The sequence below is a fragment of the Pteropus alecto genome, unplaced genomic scaffold, assembly GCF_000325575.1.
Source record: "Pteropus alecto unplaced genomic scaffold, ASM32557v1 scaffold72, whole genome shotgun sequence".
In the NCBI taxonomy this organism is placed as follows: domain Eukaryota; kingdom Metazoa; phylum Chordata; class Mammalia; order Chiroptera; family Pteropodidae; genus Pteropus; species Pteropus alecto.
The window spans coordinates 4,470,265-4,488,035 of record NW_006436811.1 but is presented as its reverse complement, the minus strand read 5'-3'; the positions used below and the strand labels follow the sequence as shown (position 1 = coordinate 4,488,035).

Below are 17,771 nucleotides of genomic sequence, written 5' to 3'. Positions count from 1 at the left end.
TATCACTCCTGTATTCACAATCATCTTATGGCTTCCTGTTTCACTCAGTATAAAAGTCTATAAATGCCTGTATGAGGTCCACCTGTACCTCACTTCCCAATCTGTTATGGGAGTGTAATCATAACACTCCCTCTACCAGTTGCATTTCCCTGCTCGATCTCGATCTACAGCACTTAGCACCTTCTAAAGATGTTTATTTTGTATGGTATGTCTACCCACTATTCCAGAAGAATTGAGTGCAGGAATTTTTTTCCCATTTCGTTCATGTATATATTCACAAATCTTTGGATAGTTTATGGCACATACTAAATTCAAAAATAAGCATTGAACAAATAAATAAATAAATAAATGCAACTCTATATTGTAATTAAATTTTCATGGCTAGGATCAAACAGGCAAGATCTATTTTATTAGGAATAGACAATATATTTCTAATCATTTAAATATCACTTATGCTGTAGTACTTACTTTCCTGGTTCACAACATACTTCTCATTAATGAAATAACTGTAGCAACATGAGTGTATTGTTTCAGTAGTACTCAATCAAACATCACTACACACTTTTTTCTTGTAAAGTCTTGTTTATCTATGGAACACATTAGCTATAGTATAGGCACTGATTAAGGAAGCTAGTGTTATGACAATATTTGTTTAGATTATTCCATTTATTTAGCATTCTAAACTGTGGGGATAGAATACAAGGAGTAAGCATGATTGATTTGCTAGTGCAAATCAAATGCTGATCAAGAAAATCAGTTTTCTTTTGCTTATGGTCATTTTCAAGAAAAATTGGAGGTAAATATTCTAGATTTTAAATAACCATTCCCCAATATTTATTAAAATAATATATTGACATGATTTAATTATATGCCATAAAAAGTTGAAATCTATTTAATGTTCTAGAAATAATAAAGGTTAGAAAATTGTAGTTGATTTAGTTTCATCTGATATACTACATGTTAGAATAATGAGAACTCCAGCTATGTATAATCTTTTACAGAGTACCTTTAACAAAGATGTGCATGTGAAGTAATGTATTTCAAATACATCTGAGGCTCACACTATGCTTAAAATTTATTTTTAAAGGACTTTTCCTTTTCTACATTTTGTCATTCAGACTGCAATATTAAATCATGGTTTTCCAATTATGTTTTTAGGTTGTATTCAGTTGGAGGACGTGATGGAAGTTCCTGTTTGAGTTCAATGGAGTATTATGATCCTCACACAAATAAGTGGAGTATGTGTGCTCCGATGTGTAAGAGAAGAGGGGGTGTTGGAGTGGCCACGTGCGACGGCTTTCTTTATGCAGTGGGAGGTCATGATGCTCCTGCCTCAAATCACTGTTCCCGGCTACTAGATTATGTAGAAAGGTAAGACTTCAAGGCACTGCTACGGGAAAGAGACAGTGCAGATTACACTGACGCCTGATTCAAGTGATTTTAAAAACAGCATAATTTAAGAAAGATAAATTCAGCTCCTAGAGCTGCTTTGTATACTCTATCCTCTCTCCATCTCTCTGTCTCTATCTGTCTCTGTCTCTCTCTCTCTCACACATACGCACTTTTATTCTCATTTTATTTTTCCCTCTCTCTTTCCTTCCCTCTCTCTCTCCTTCCTTCCTTTCCTTTCCTTTCCTTCCTTCTCTCTCTCCTTCCTTCCTTCCTTCCTTCCTTCTCTCCTTCCTTGTTTTCCTCTATCCTCTTTTTTTCTTCCTTCCTTTATTCAACTAATATTTATTTAAAATACTACATTTTTTTCCTCAAGATCCTGAAGTAATCTTTAAATTTCTCCTTAATATATTTTAAAAGGTTTGTTAAAATACAATTTTAGTTTAATAAATATGTCAATGTTTATTTTTTCTTAATTAGAAAAAATTTTTTTTTCTATTTCATCCTGTTTTATTTATGCTACTACTTCCTTTAAACTCTCAATGGTGAATTATGGACTCCTTTGTTTTATGCCATACTTTTCTTAATGCAAGGGAGAGTTATTAGAACTATATTGTCTATAATTCTGGTATATGGAAGAAATATAAGTCCTCTTTTAACTTGTTCTAAATGGCCAGATGCACAAAGGCTAGAGTAGAAAGGCATCTGGCTTTAGATTTGGTTCAATAACCCTTTCTGGCATGGTTATAGCTAAGTTGTCTTTAATTACTGTGTATCACTTAGAACTATTATATTGTGTGCAGTAAGAGTTAGAGAAACTTATGGTGATATTTCCTATTATGACAGGATACATACTGATATATGGGGAAGTGAGAATAAGGAATATTGAGGTTGATTGTTTTATCAACTGCAACAGAATAAGTAAATTCTATTGTAACAAACAACTTAAAAACTGAGTGACTTAATGCCATAATGCTTTGTTCTTACTCATGCTGCATGTCCATGACAACTCCAAGGTATTATTACTCTCATACCCAGAATGATATATAAGCTATACGAGCCAATATCACACATCAGAAGAGAAAAGCTAGAGTAGTAAATTGTTCGCTGGTTCTTAAAGATTCTGCCTGCAAGTAATATAATTCTCTTTTGTTCATACTTTGATGATAAACCAGTCCACGTGGCACAGAAAACATCACGAGTGTGGGAGAACAGGATCCTAAATTGTGCCCAGAAGAACAAGATATTGGGTGGATTGCACTGAAAACCAAAACAATTTTTCTCTTAATATTAAAAACATGCATATATCCTTTATACTCATGCTTGTAAATGGTACAGTCAGTGGGAGAAAAGTGCTTTCTCATTTATGTTTGTTATTTATTTATTTTTTTTGATATGTGATTATTTTTATTAAGAAAAAGGATGATGACAAGAGACAGCTTTTAGCGAACAGGCTCTGTTCAAACTTAAGCCACTTCTTGAATAAAATATGGAAATATTTAATGGTACTGCTAGTCTGTGAAATGGAATGTAGATTTACAGGCACATATACACAGAAGAAAGAATTAAGCTCACAATAGTTTAACTTCGACATTCTCCTGTCCAGGGAAATTAGGAACTACAGGTGTTACAATGAGGACAGTGGTCAGAGTCCAAAGAAATAGATGTAGGCTTTTATACACACAAACATACAATCATTTATTTTTTAAATGCTACTAGTAGATGGACAGCTCATTCATATTTTCCACTGCTTAATTCTTGGGGAAAATGACAAAGAAGATGAATATTATGAAGCTCCTACTTTTACTGTGAATATCATATAAATGCTACTAATGAAATGATTTCATACACATATTCCCTTCTAACTTTACTGTATAATGTATCAAAATGTTGTTTGTGAGCAGAGGCATCAATAATTCAGTCTAGGGAAATATTTATGATGCAAAATTAGATTTAAATAAGCGCAGCTAATTTAAGTTATAAGAGTACAGGGGGTATAAGCAGCTTAAGTAATGCAGAAGCATACAACATTACCATGATTCTTATTTGAGCTCATACTATATGTCAGATTAATACCATTTTTGTACCTTCTATAACATATATTCTAAATTGGTGATTTAACATGTAAGTCATCAATAAGTCAAGATACATAATGGTACCTCTGTAGAATTATTTAGCACATATGCATAAAAAATGCTTTCTAGCGTATAATTACAGGCAAACAAATCATTATAAAGAGCAAGATGTAGTGTACAGTGCTATGTTTTAAAGATTGATAGGTAGACAAATTTTACTATATGACAACGATTTCTTATGGAATGTAAAGGTATTATATAATGGTGGTGTTAAATACAGTTATATAATATTTATAAAAAAATGTAAAGAATCAGGCTGTCTTAAACACAGAGAACACTGGCACCTCAAATCAGAGCAGGTAACAAACAAAGCAAAGTCTGAGCTAGAGCAGGGAGCTTAGAATAGCTGATGGAACAATGAAAACTAATTTTGTAGCTAAGCCTCACCCTAGTGATAGCATCTCAGGGGACAAAAATCAATGTCCAAAAGATGCAATAAGTTCTGGCAGAATTTAGACCCAGAAGGTGCAATCCATTAGAAAAAGCACATTCATCCATCTATTTACTTATTCAATAAATATCGTTTTCCATATATTTTTCAGTGTGTTAAATAAAGCTTAAAATATGTTAGAAAAAAGAGACAAAGAAATAAGTAATTGGAACTTTAAGATCACAAATGAAACTAGAAACCAGGCAATGGATCAGAAAATATGCTGAAAGGCATCAGTTACACTGCTAATCACAGGTCAGGACCGCCTTCACTCTCAAATTTGCATCTCAGTAATGAGGCCTGGTCGAAGAGAGGTGTCAAGATAGAAGAAGCATCTCCTAACCCTGCCTTTGTAACACACTCTTGCTTCCTTCAATCTCTTCTCCTTATAGTATCTAAAGGGATCTTTTCACAATGTAGATTTAACCTGAAAGCACAATGGAATTTTCTTTTAAAATTACCCAAAACACTAATATATAAGGTAAGAAGGGAATTTTGGATTCTTTCATTTCTTTTAATTTCTCATTTCATCTTTTTTTGTCCAGACATAATTCAAGAATTGCAGCATTTGTAAACAGTGAAAGAGATGATAAAGGATATACTTACTTTATATATATATAATGGATGCTTATCCTAGGCCTATATTGCAAATTAATATATTAACTCATGTTTTGATATATGTGAGAGCCTTAATTTTCTACAAGACAGTAATTACTTGAATTGTTTAAAGTTAAAATGTTAGGTAGGAGCTTTTGTACTTTTAATAATATACTTCTTTTTCTCTTAAGATCTTATTTTTGGAGCCAGACAATTGAGTATAGCATGAAAAGACTAATTAGTTTGCTTTTGATATTGTTTTTCTATTGTGCATGCATAATCTTTGCTATTTGTTTGATAGCAAGTTATGTTCAAATTTCTGGTAGACATATATACAAAAGATGAAGATTCTATGACACCCCACATATGTATGGGCCCTGTGAGGGGATGCAATTATTTTATATACTAATTTGTATATGGATTAGATATTTGCCTCAATGACTTATGAGGCAAGTGTTATCTCTGAAGTGGTCAGCTAGAAATAGAATAATCTGTTGTCCTCGGATATTCTTCCTGGAAAGCTGGCTTCACGGCAATTTATCTGGATGCTTTGAAGGAAGAACAATTCTGTGGAAAGGTAGTTGTACGTAAAAGGATGAAGCATGTCATGTCCTATATAGATGGAATGATAACAATCCTTGTATCCAACTGGAAAACTCATTTTCATGTTGAGAGAGTCTATTTAAAAATATATAATTTGGGCTCACAGTGCTAATAAGAGTTTTCTGATATAGGAGATGAAATGTTTGCATCATCTATTGCTCCTTTAAAAGTGAGTTTTAGCTAGCATTCAGATCTGTGTATGCTCCACATTCTGTTGATTGATAATAGTTTAAGTGGTTTTTAAAGCTCTGCTGAGAAAACTAAATCTGAGAAGAGTGAAAGAGCTATCTCTGGTTCTATCAACAACTCATTTCTCCTCTCCTCAACCTTGAAGAGTAGATGTAATAGAATATGACCTAAGTAAAACCAGAATTTTTTAAACTATACCTTTTATCAAATTAACTTTTAAACACATTTTTTAATAAAAAATAAACAAGGGATACTGAAAAGGAGAGCAGAAATCAAATTATCCCATCTTATTTCTGAATCTTTCTGTGTCCATTATATTTTTTAAAAAAGAATCGAAGGAAATTGGGAGAACGTCAATGAATAATTTTTAAAAGACTATATCTTAAAACAAAAGGTTAAGTATATAGTCAACATGAGAATCTGAAACACACAAATAATACAGAAAATATGATTTTTTTCTAACACTGTTCTGACTTCTTACTCCTCTGTGATGGGGTTGAAACTGACAGTCAACTCAAAATCACTTCACCTCACACATGACCATAGGTAATAGGACTGCTACAGCTGAATCAAAACAGGGAACACATCCATACACAATGTGTACAAGATCATGTGTTGAGGCATATATTCTGATTAAAGAATAATTTATATGTTGAGGTCGAATTTTAAACTAAGAAATCCTGTCTTGGATCTCCAAACCATTTTAAAGTTTTTATTTTCCTAATTTAGGAGTAGTGTTTGTTGTAGCTGATTTGAGAAGGCAAGAAAAAAATCATAAACTAAAACAATTTTATCAGTAACTTTGCCATTCAAATTTATTTATTAAACTGATGTCTCTTAGATTCTTTTTCTTCTTGTTTTAAAATATGCTTTCTAGCAAAGTTTAAATGCTAGCAAAATTTCAGTCTTTCTCTGTGTTTCTCCAACTGTACCTTTAGGCTCTATGTGTCAGGAGTATAGCATATAATGAATGTTTAGAAATATTGGCTGAATAAATCAATGTATGGATTAATATACATTTTCTGATGGATTGGGCCTTCTGATCTTAAATTCTATGAGGACTTAGGCTTTTTTTTAATACATTGGTTTGAACCAATAAGACTAGAACAATTATTTTATTTATTTTTATAAATTTTGGATATAAATAATAACCATAAGTTTATCATATATTTCTCAAACATTTTCCTATATTTGCTTTAAATGTAGATATTTTTTCATTTCTTTTGAGGTTAACATGTATTTCTTCTTAAAATTGTTTACCATTGTTTTGATGATATTCTATCAAATGATTCCAAAATTTTAGTGGCTTAAAACAACCATTTTACTTTATTTCACGATTCTGCATGTTGACTGGGTTCATTTGGGCTATTTTTCTACTCCACGTGATACAGCCACCTGGGGCCCTACAAGGCTGGAATATTCAAGATGGTTCTCTCACAGAGCTGACAGTTCTGGCTGGCTGTCATTTAAGAGCTTACACAAATTTAGGAAGATGGACATTCTCAATTTTATTTATTATCAAAGTAATGCTTTTATATTTAAAACAATTTTCCTATAAATATTTTAAGATCAGTTCTTACTCCTAAGATATGGAAATTACAATGCTTGAAAATTCGTGGTACCTCAAAAACTTCTATGGGGATTTTCAATGAAAAACTAACTTCTGTTCTGTTACTATGCCTGAGTAAGTTTTCAGTTTACAGCTAATTTTAACCACTACATATATACTGACACTTCTCTGGCCTGAGGGCTATAAACTTTAATAGAGTCCCTGATACAGAACTCACACTCTGACCACAAAGGCCAAGGTGAAATGTAGGAAACGTAGACAGCCTAGATACGAAAAACAGCCTCCACGTTTTTTTTTTTGTTTTGTTTTTTTAATAAACAGGCAACCAGACACCAAAACGAAACAAATAAACAAAAAAATTTAGAACTAAATTTTGTCAAAAACATGAACTAAAAGTGATAGAGTTCACTATTAGTAATTAAAAAATGTTTATACATCTGTGAATACTCTTAAGCTAAAAAAAAAAAAAAGCAGCTGTTTACTTCATTTTGGGGATACTAATTTTGTATATCCCTGGGCTGAGAGGTGAATCTATAAAATTCCAAATACAAAAAAAAAAAAATCAATTTTGAATCATTAATGTGAGAACATGGATAACTGCCAGTAGGTCATTTTGAATTTGTGTGATTACTTCCTAAATACTTTGGGAGACAATGTGTGTACAGGTGGGGAGAGGATAGTACTCAGTTTTTGTTTTGGTTTATTTTGGTTTGCTTTGCTTTTTCTAACAATATATAAATTCAAATATTATTATTATTGTCAGATATAAATTATGAGATTGTTATTACATATATAAAGTATGTTACCTATAACTGAAGATGGGAACATCCAATTCAAAGATTTGAATTTTCTAGAAGAACACACTAAACTTTTTTTTTTGGACTAAACTTTTTAATTCTCTTGAGGGATATGGTAAAATATGAAAGAAATTATATTTATATTTAAATGTAGGATATTATTTCTAAATGTGTACCTTAATATAGGACATACTAATGTTTTTTTAATTTTCCCCTGGAATATGTGTATTTAAGAATTGTTTCAATATTTATTTCACTTGAAATTTCATAAGCCTTCAGAAATGCATTTATTATTGCTTAGTGCACTAGTGTTAGCTGTTCTCTCAGTTCTGCCTATCTTGCAGTGATAAACAAAGTATGCATTGTAGACAGTTGAAAAAAAACTCTATAGAGCTGAATAACAATTAAATGAGGACTAAAATATGACTTCAAAACAAGTTATTTAAGTGAAATGATTGTGACAAAAACCAGACTGGATTCTATCGAAGAATGAATAAAATATAAAGATTGTTCACTGTTCACTGAAATTAAAGTGTATTATACATTCTTCTTGTAAAGTTATTTTTACTACAAAAATTTCTTGACAAACAAAAAAGTAAACAATAAAATAAACTCCCCTGTATTCATTACCCAGCTTCAACAGCCATCATCAATTTGGCATTTTTGTTTCATTCATTAACTTTTCTGTCCTTTTTCCTTTTTCTTGAAGTATTAAAGAAATTCTTTAAGATGTCATTTTAGCTCAGTGTTTCTGAATTCACTCCAGAAACAAACAATAAAACATGATCAGTACTTTATATTTTAATGTAATCACAACTAATAGAAACTTCAATAATGTCTTATTAAAAGCTGATGCTTGGAATTAATATTTCCAAAATGTCTCAAACATCTTTTAAGAGTTGGTCTGTTTGAATTAGGATCCGAGTAAGGTCCACTCACTTTATTTTGTTGTTTTTAAGTCTTTTATTTAGAATAGTTACTTCTACCTATTTATTATTACTGTTTATTTAAAATTAAAAATTCAGTCAGTTATCTTGTAAAATGTTCAACTTTCTGGATTGTACTATTTGATTCCTTGTGGTGTCTTCTTCTGTTCCATTTTTTAAATCTCTATAAATTTTAAAGTGTTTATGGTAAAAATTTAAGTATCTTAAAGATTTTGATGGCATAGATTGTATGTGTTTGTGTGCACCTAAATGTGCCTGCATCTATTTGTGATGTTTTGCATTTATTAATGACAGCAGGTAAAAGAACGTTTTTATTTGCTCGACAACTTATGCTTTAAAGTGCTCCTGGTTTTGTAAGCATTCAACCAATCTTCATTTCATATATATCATCCTGGCTATCACAACTCCTTCAACCATGGTGTGCAAATGCATGTAACACCTTGGATAACACGAATATTCTCTGTGAAGTAAAATTCCAGATCCTTGGAGTCCCTCAACCATTTCTTTGCAATAGGCTTCTTTATTTCCAATAAACTGTAGGTGAGTTTTTTGGCTTGTTTGTGTCTGTTTCTTTGTTTAGGAGGAGTCTGTGGATTGAAAGTGTCAATTGGTGAAAAACAAGACTGGAGTCAAAAAACAAAAAGTATATTTGCAGTGTTTGTAAAAAATATGTATATTTTTCATCCAGTCTTCTTTTACATTTACCTTCAAGGTTTCTTACTAGCTTTCTCGTTTTTGCATCTGAACTGGCAGTTGCAGGTTAAAGGCAAAGTTGTGGTTTAATCATTCATTCTTAGCTGAAGTAAAGCACATTCAGCAAAGCAGTTTTCAGATTTTTGCCACTCAGAATATAAAATATCTGTATGTAATGTTTGGCAATCAACCTTTCTGAAAATTAAATTATTTTGGTCTAATTCAACACTAATAATGTGGGCCCCTGCTTCATTTTCTTCGTTTACCAATCTCTCCTTTGCGCAAAATCCTGAGTAGTGCCAGTAAAACACAGTTCTGTTCACGCTGTAATTATTTTCCCAAGTTTCAAAGGCTCCCTATTTTCCTACTGAGTAAACACAAAACACCTTCATACGCTAGGAATCAAGCAACACATAAGCTGATCGAAAAACACCTTTTTCGGCACACTTCTCCATCATACAGCCTTGAACTTAGCCACATTGTACACCTGCTTTCCAAAAAGAGAGCCAGACATTTTACTAACACTTCAGTTCTTTTACACAAACATCTTCTTTCAAGCAAACTTAGGCTAGACTTTCAGACCTGATTTAAAGGAGACTTCAACTGTGAAGATTTACATAATTTTTCCCAGAGTTTTAACCATCACTCTCATTTCATGACCATAGCACTTTGCTTATATCTGTTTAATAGAACCTTGTGCCACTGTGGAAATAGTTATTTATGTATCTGACTTCCTCATAATATTCATTTTTTTAAACGCATCCATCTAAGTAAGAGTCTAGGTATATTTTTAAAATACCTTTAATTTCAGAGATCCAGATACTATAGATATTAGATCTTGAATATCTGCTCAAATGATAGAACTTTTAGAAAATATTTCATTTTATTTTTCATAGTATGTTTTTGAAAGGGTATCATTCATACAGTAAGTGTTGAATGTGCTTAGAATTTATGTCCTATTAACTTTACATTTTAGATATGATCCCAAAACGGATACATGGACCATGGTGGCTCCTTTGAGTATGCCCAGAGATGCTGTTGGAGTTTGTCTCCTAGGTGACAGATTATATGCCGTCGGTGGCTATGATGGGCAAACGTACCTCAACACCATGGAATCCTACGATCCACAAACCAACGAGTGGACACAGGTAAGACTGTTGCCAGCATAATTTACTTCAAATATAAGAATTTATTTCATTTACTTTCTTTGGAGGAGAAGGGTACATTTAGTAATCTATCTAGTCAAATTACTCTGAACCTAAAGTGATTTAGTCCATTGTGACATTCATTTTGCAAAAAGTTCATTAAATCACATACTTTTGAGTACTCTTTTTGTATTCTATACTTCAATAAAATTCATATTAAAAAGTAACATTCATGCTTCCACAGAATTTTCATTTTATTGTAAGAAATAACAAGGAACAGGAACTGAATTTTAATTAGCTAAAACAAAAACTAAAAGTAGAACATACTGGTTCGCAATACCCTAATTTCAGAATGTTAGGTTTTCACCATAACGTGAATAAGCAACCTGCCTCCCAGTTTTGCATAACTGTCTTTGTTAGATGCATTGTCACCTACTACAGAGACAGTTTTCCATGGGGTGATGCTTCTGGAAGCTCCAAGTAGTAATCCTCATAGCCAGAAAAGGAAATAGAAGAATTCTTTGTTAAATTAAAAACAAACAAACAAACAACAAAGGTCTCCGAATGGTCTGTAACACATAACATGTATAACAATCACTTTGGCCCAGAAGATGGAGTGAATTAATTGGCTGATCTTAGGTGCAGTGTAATCCCTTGAATATACACTGTCTTTAAGACTCAGGATCACACTAAAGGATCACATAACGAGAGGATCATTGCTGGTGTGTGTGAGTGTCTGGGGGAAGATAAGAGCAGGGCATCTTAATTATAGTGGAAAATACCTTCTGCCGTGTAGCTACTATGGCCATGCTTATTGTGGCAGGAATGGATATATTCTGAGACTTGTGTCCTTCTGTCCAATTTCTCCTTTCTTTCCCTTTTCTTTTCTGAATCTCTCAATATTTTTATTATTTTTCTCCTTCATCAGACACCTTAGAGCAATATACTCTACAAACAAACAAACTGTTTCCGTCAATAGGTGCAGTGAATTTCCAAAGCCTTATTTAGTTGAAACAGAATAATAACCTCATATCCCTATATTCCTCAATGAGTGGAGGGTTCTATTTTTGGTCACAGAAATTGAATAAAATTTAGCTGAAAAATATGAATGCCGACTAAAGTAAATTTCTTTTAAAAATCCTTAGTTTTAAAGATATATAACTCCTTTGTTCCAGTTTTGATGATATTGCGCAAACACAGTATTTATGAAGGCTGCCTTTAAAGAACAAAACCAAATTCCAGATGAAGGTACCTGCTGTTATGAATTTTACTCTTCCCTAAGGGAAAACTCTTTGATGTAATGAAGATAAATGAAATTGACTAAGGAGAAAGAAGGAAGGTAGAATGAAAGGAAGGAGAAATATTTGAAGAACTAGGTCCTGCAATTTTCTATTTTACTTTAACAGTAAGAGAAGAAGCATTCCTTCTCTAAAGAGCAGCAAATTTAAAAAGCTAGTAATTATTGCACTAAAGTTTTAGGAGATATATTTTAACTTCTTACCTTTCTGAGTCCCTAGTGTTTGCAAAGGAAACACTATATGATTTAATAATTGTTGATTTGCCAAGGAAATGTACCAGTTCAATGGTGTACATTTTAAATGTGCCACTTCTACAAATGAACATTAAATAAAAGAAGTTTATGGGCATATAAATGGTATAATATCTTCATAGTATATTTATACTAATGAGCTTATCATTCCTCTAAAATTGATATAAAAATAATATATGTAGTAATAATAGGTAAAAGCCTCCTATAGACCATTTTCCCTCATCAGTATTTTATAACACTCTTTTGGGTCATATAATATCTTACAAACAGCAAAGTAATATTTAAAATGTTTTATAATAACTTCATTTTGGTATAATAAACATTAATTTTAAAGCTCTTAAATTACTTTAAGATTTTACATCCATATCTTTTCATTATTAATATTTTTAAGACTCTTGAGAGACCATCAGGAGACCTACATGAAATCCCTTTGAAAACTTTCAAGATTACAGGCCACTAGAAAAACTTCTGTATTTGCTGGATAATTCCTGTCACTTTCCTTTCATTTACCCCATAAATAGACAAAATCAATTGGTTATCTCATTTATCACTGGCACCCCTAAATGGATAAGCATGAGAATAAATAAGCAAACTATTTAAAACTATTCAAGAATATATATTTTGAAAATTCCCCAAGCAATCTATTGGAAATAATGGAAATAGATTGGGACCAATTGCTAGATTCATGTCTCAGATAGTTTTACAGCGAACACATGCATATGTGTATGTGTGTATGTGTGTGTGTGTGTGTGTGTGTAAGTGTGTTTTAAGTAAATTGGACTTTATCATTTATCATTTGGTTTATTTCTTGAAAAACAATATGAATGCTTCAAGAGACAAAAATAACTTCATTCCATTTCCCCTGGCCTGTAAAAATCAACCTTTTGTGTGCTCTCTTGTTATACTGTCATAGTGCTCTCATGCTGCATCCACCTGCAGCTGTACAGAAGTAAAGATAGTGTGGCATTTACTGTCAGGTCTCCAAAGATTGGCATAGTTGCTGGCATAGGATAAGATATATGTGATTGTTCCTTAAATGAATTGAGAATTATTGTTGCAAATCAGTTTGAGCTGTTGTGTTTGGGGTTAGTTTATTTGCACACAATAGATATATCAGATATTGAGTGAGTTTCAGGGAAGCCTGGTGAGATATTTACACCGTGAGCTGTTTTTTTGTTTGTTTGTTTGTTTTTTCTAATTGGCTCCATGGTCAACCTCTTTAGGTTATCATACTTAGGCTGAAAGGTATAAACCTGGAGAGAAAGCAGGGCAGATTTTTAAAAATAAATGTTAAATAAGTTGAAGTTGAACCAAGGGGGACAAGGGAAAAGTTCTCTAAAATATTTAAAATGTATTTATGTAGAATATAGGAAATGCTTAAAATAGCATGATAAATTCTGTGGTAAGGGAAATACTCAGCACTGTGATAGAATCTAAGTGTGTTGGTTAGAGAAATCTTCCTTCAGAAAATGATATGTTGAATGAGGCCTGACAGATGAATAATAACCAGATGAATATATGGGGAGCGCTTTGGTTTAAGAAACAGAATTTATAAAGAGCTGCAGGAAAGTGAACACGTGGCATATTTCACTGGGTAAGAAATAAAGTAGTGAGCAATGAATTTGGAGAAATTAACAGGGTCTATATGACCTAGGGAGAGAAACCATGTTATAGAATCTTGACTTTACAATAATACTAAAAGGGAGTTAATGAAGAATTTTAAGTAGAGAAAGTAAATAATCAGAATTTGGTCTTGAAATGATTGCACTTAATAGGAAGTAAAATAAATAGTTAAGAGAAAATAAGATTGGAGTCAGAGAAATCTGTTAAGACAATATTTTACTCATCTACTGTAGGGTGAAAAATATTTTCCTCTTCCCTTCTAGATTCTTTGGCTGGTCTAAAAATTAAATTGACATAAGATAAATTAACAACAGAAAAACAAATTTAATTTTGTATGTATGGAAACCCCACAAAAATGTGAGACTAAAAGAAGCAATCAGAGCAGGAAGCTTTTATACCTTTTAGATACAGAAACAATAAATTTGTGAAAAATTTACAAGACAAGGGGATTTGGCTTGATAGTAAATTGGTGAAGTAACAAGTTTTGTTTATACAGTCTTTTGGCCCTGAATTTCTATCTTTGGTGACACAGATGTCTTCCGCCCTCCTGGTACAAGATGGGTACATTTCATATGGGAGATGTATCTCCTGATTTCAGAGGGACAAAGGATGATAAGAGTGTCCCTTCTTCACTGCCTGTCTCTCAAGTCCCTTTAATTCAAAATAATCAGTCATAAAAGTGAAATATCCTGGTGTGACATGTTCTTTTCCTTTTCACACTCAGGGTAAAATTATAACATGAATGAGATTGAAAACAGTAGGCATAGGTATAATTAAGTTAGTTGGAGAGATACTTATGGACTTGATGAGTATTCACACATAAGGCTGAGTGAGGTAAAACCAAGGGTCATGGATGTGTTCTGGGCTTCTGTTTGAGCAGAGTGGCGTCATTCACTGAGATAGCAAACACAGGAGAAATAGCACATATTTGGAAAAAAAGAGCAGAGATTCATTTTTACATACACATATATGCATATATAGAGTGGTATATGTTGAGACAGGTAGAAAGTGAAGCTATCCACTGTGTAATTTATCTTACAACTATGCACAGTATTTCTCAATATTGAGTGAATGTTGAGTGTACTTGCAAAAATACAACTAAGTAATACTCATCCCATTCCTACATAGCAGTGGAACTTGAGCACAGATACTTTATAAAAGTTCTTTAGATGATGCTGATGTGAAACAACACTTGAAAATCATTGCAAACTAAAAGAGATAATGGAAAGTCTGTGCATTTTGGAGTCAGATACATTTCAGTTTGTATACACTGATGTTATAGGATTTACATATTGCCTTTTGACACTCCAAACACACACTAGTCATATGAAGATCACAATACATGATGAAATTATGAGGCTGACAGTGGTGACCCATAAATATTATTCTTAACACACAATATACAATCAATATATTTATATGCCCCTTCCCTTCTCTCATTTGAGCAATTAGCTATAATAAAGACATATTACATTAAAATGTAAAATAATGCTTTTTAAAAATAATGTGTTAAATGAAAAGAATAAAACATATCACATGGTAAGTTTTATTTATTTATTTTTGTTTTAAGCTACACGGGGATGGCAGGAAACAATAAGTATGTTTAAAAGAACGAGTAGATAATGGTAGTAATTTTCATATTTAGAGAGTAAGACCATGTCCCTTCTCAATCAACAGGATAAAGTATGTGATCTGAGGCTTTTTGCCATTAGCTATATTATTTCTTACATTTTATTCAATTTCTTTTCAGTTTGAAATAATACCCAGCAATTTCTAGTCTACCCTGATATTTTTGTGAGCATAAATATTCTTAGAAAACTGTAATAAAAACCATTGATAACAAAAAGTAAGCTTAAATTATTATAATCTTGGCTTACCTCCATGGAATAAATTTTCATTACAAGTTTGTAAAAGTTATTGTTTTTAATATATTTCTACCCAATTTCATATTCATGACTATTTTTTTAAAATCTCAGTTCTCATTTCAATGATTGTTATAAGGTGGAATTCTTAAAATAAGCCCTATAACCAACTGTAATTATGGCCTATTTATGACAAAATATTGAAGTTACTTCATTGTATGTCTCTGTTTAGAATGAATGAATAACAGATTTAATTCAGTATAATATCAGGGGAAATAACTTCAAAATGCTTTCAATAAGTGTAATAGCTATTTCATCTAAAATGTATTCCAAGCTATCACTATGAAATATCTTCATAAATGTGTCCATGCAAGCTCCAGAATAAATCTTTGCTGGAAAATTCTATGACAGCTTCATTTCACTAAAAAATCATTAAATATTGTATTACTTTTATTAAAAATTCCATAAGTGATTACAGGTTTTAAGGATTTTAATATACAAATGATTTCTTTTTTATAAACGCTATTTTCATTTTTACTGTACTCCTTGTGGCTAAATTGAGAAAATATAAAAACATTTATTTATGATTTTAATGCATGTGTTTTAAATACATTATGACGTAGATATCCTTCTGTAAAATTCTTCTTAAATTGTGTTTCATCTTTTTCAACAGATGGCTTCCCTGAATATTGGGAGAGCAGGTGCCTGTGTGGTAGTCATCAAGCAACCTTGACTTATTTTTATTTGGTGATATTTTATTTGCTGTAGTGGTTATTTTTATATCAGAGGGTGAGAATGAAAACTTTCTGAGACCAAAACTCTTCAAGAACAAGGATTTCTCCAGACTGACCTACTGATGTCAAAAGAGGAAGATGACCAAACAGAGACTATCAAACTGCTATGGGAACAATATCTGGCCACATATTAGTTCGTTCAAGAAAGGTTATTGGTAATTTGCTTTGTATTGTAGCATACAATAACTAGAGTTACCAAAGGCTTGTTTTTCTTGAGCAATTAAAAGGTGAGACTGATATCTGTGATATGAATAATTTCCTGACTACAACTCATTCAATTGTTTTATAATCTGTGGCAGTATCCAAGAGGTTGTCAAGAGTAGAAGACATATTTTCATCTGACAGAATCTGATTGGTTTGTTATTTTCCTAATCAGATGTGGTTATTCCAGGAGGCAGAATGATGTTTATTAAAACAAACATGTTTCTTCCTCATTTTCTTAAGCTACAAGGACAATTAGAGAAACAAATTCATGCTTGTATCATGCATTCAGAAAACAAACTGCCCTGCTAATCGAAGCTGCATATATCATCAGAGGCGATGGTGGAATTTTATTGCAAGTGTATTAGCAATCTGAAGCTGGCAAACACAAAGGATTGTTTTCATTAGAATTACCACATTGCTTTGCTTTTTGAACACACTGAGCCAAAGAATCAGTATAATTATAGGCTTTTGCCTTATGTCGAGTTCAGTGTAAGCATGGAAGCTAGTTATTCTGAATGTTATATATATCCATTGCATGTTGAAGTCCTTTAGGATTTTGTTTATAAAAAAAAAATTAGAATTTTCAGAGAGAAATCAATGACCCATTCATTTGGAGTGTTAATGATCATTGTTAGAGCAAAGGCAGACTTCAGATTCTCATTCCTCACTTTTCAAAATTGTTACATTGATATGCATATTATTTTATGCCAAATGTTTGTAATTGTTTAAAGCATAAAGTGGAAACATTCACAATATCCTTAATAAGTCCATGTAAATTTTAAATACAATTAATAAATGGTAGAAAATTCACTTTTATCAGTGTATCTTTCTTAAATTTTCATTCAAATCTGAATAAAATATTAACAAAATATACTGCAGAGAGGCAATTTTTATTACTTAATGTTTCAAAATGTAAGAAGTATATATCTCCATCAGAACATTAATTTATTTCATCCTAAATACTATGCTTACACAAAATACAATCTTTAATTATTGTTTTCTTCTCTAGTCACTCACTTGAGATAGTTAGCATTGGTTCTTAAGAAATAAACATCCATCTCATAATCAGAAAACTGGTAAATGTGTAGGAGCTGAAAAAAGGCAAGAAAATCCCTCTTTTTGAGTCAATATAAACCATAAAATTGAGTTTTATTGTTGAGTGGCAAAAAAATGTTAAAATTTAATAATCAAGAAAATACTGATTAATAGTTTGTGTCAAGGAACTATTAGGAAATCTGAAGTTT

General features: G+C 31.8%; 1 protein-coding gene across 2 annotated transcripts in view; it reads left to right on the top strand.

Annotated features, from left to right (window-relative positions):
* KLHL1 (kelch like family member 1) overlaps positions 1–17,343 on the top strand; it is a 273,787-nt gene extending 256,444 nt beyond the window's left edge. The window contains exons 8-10 of one of the 2 annotated variants that reach the window (XM_006913780.1): positions 1,159–1,371; positions 10,327–10,498; positions 16,203–17,343. In XM_006913780.1, the coding sequence (XP_006913842.1) occupies positions 1,159–1,371; positions 10,327–10,498; positions 16,203–16,262 (445 nt within the window). In that variant the 3' untranslated portion in view covers positions 16,263–17,343. The remainder of the gene's footprint in view (positions 1–1,158; positions 1,372–10,326; positions 10,499–16,202) is intronic. The other variant, XM_006913779.1, reaches the window with a different exon arrangement.
* The last annotated feature ends 428 nt before the right edge of the window (positions 17,344–17,771 follow it).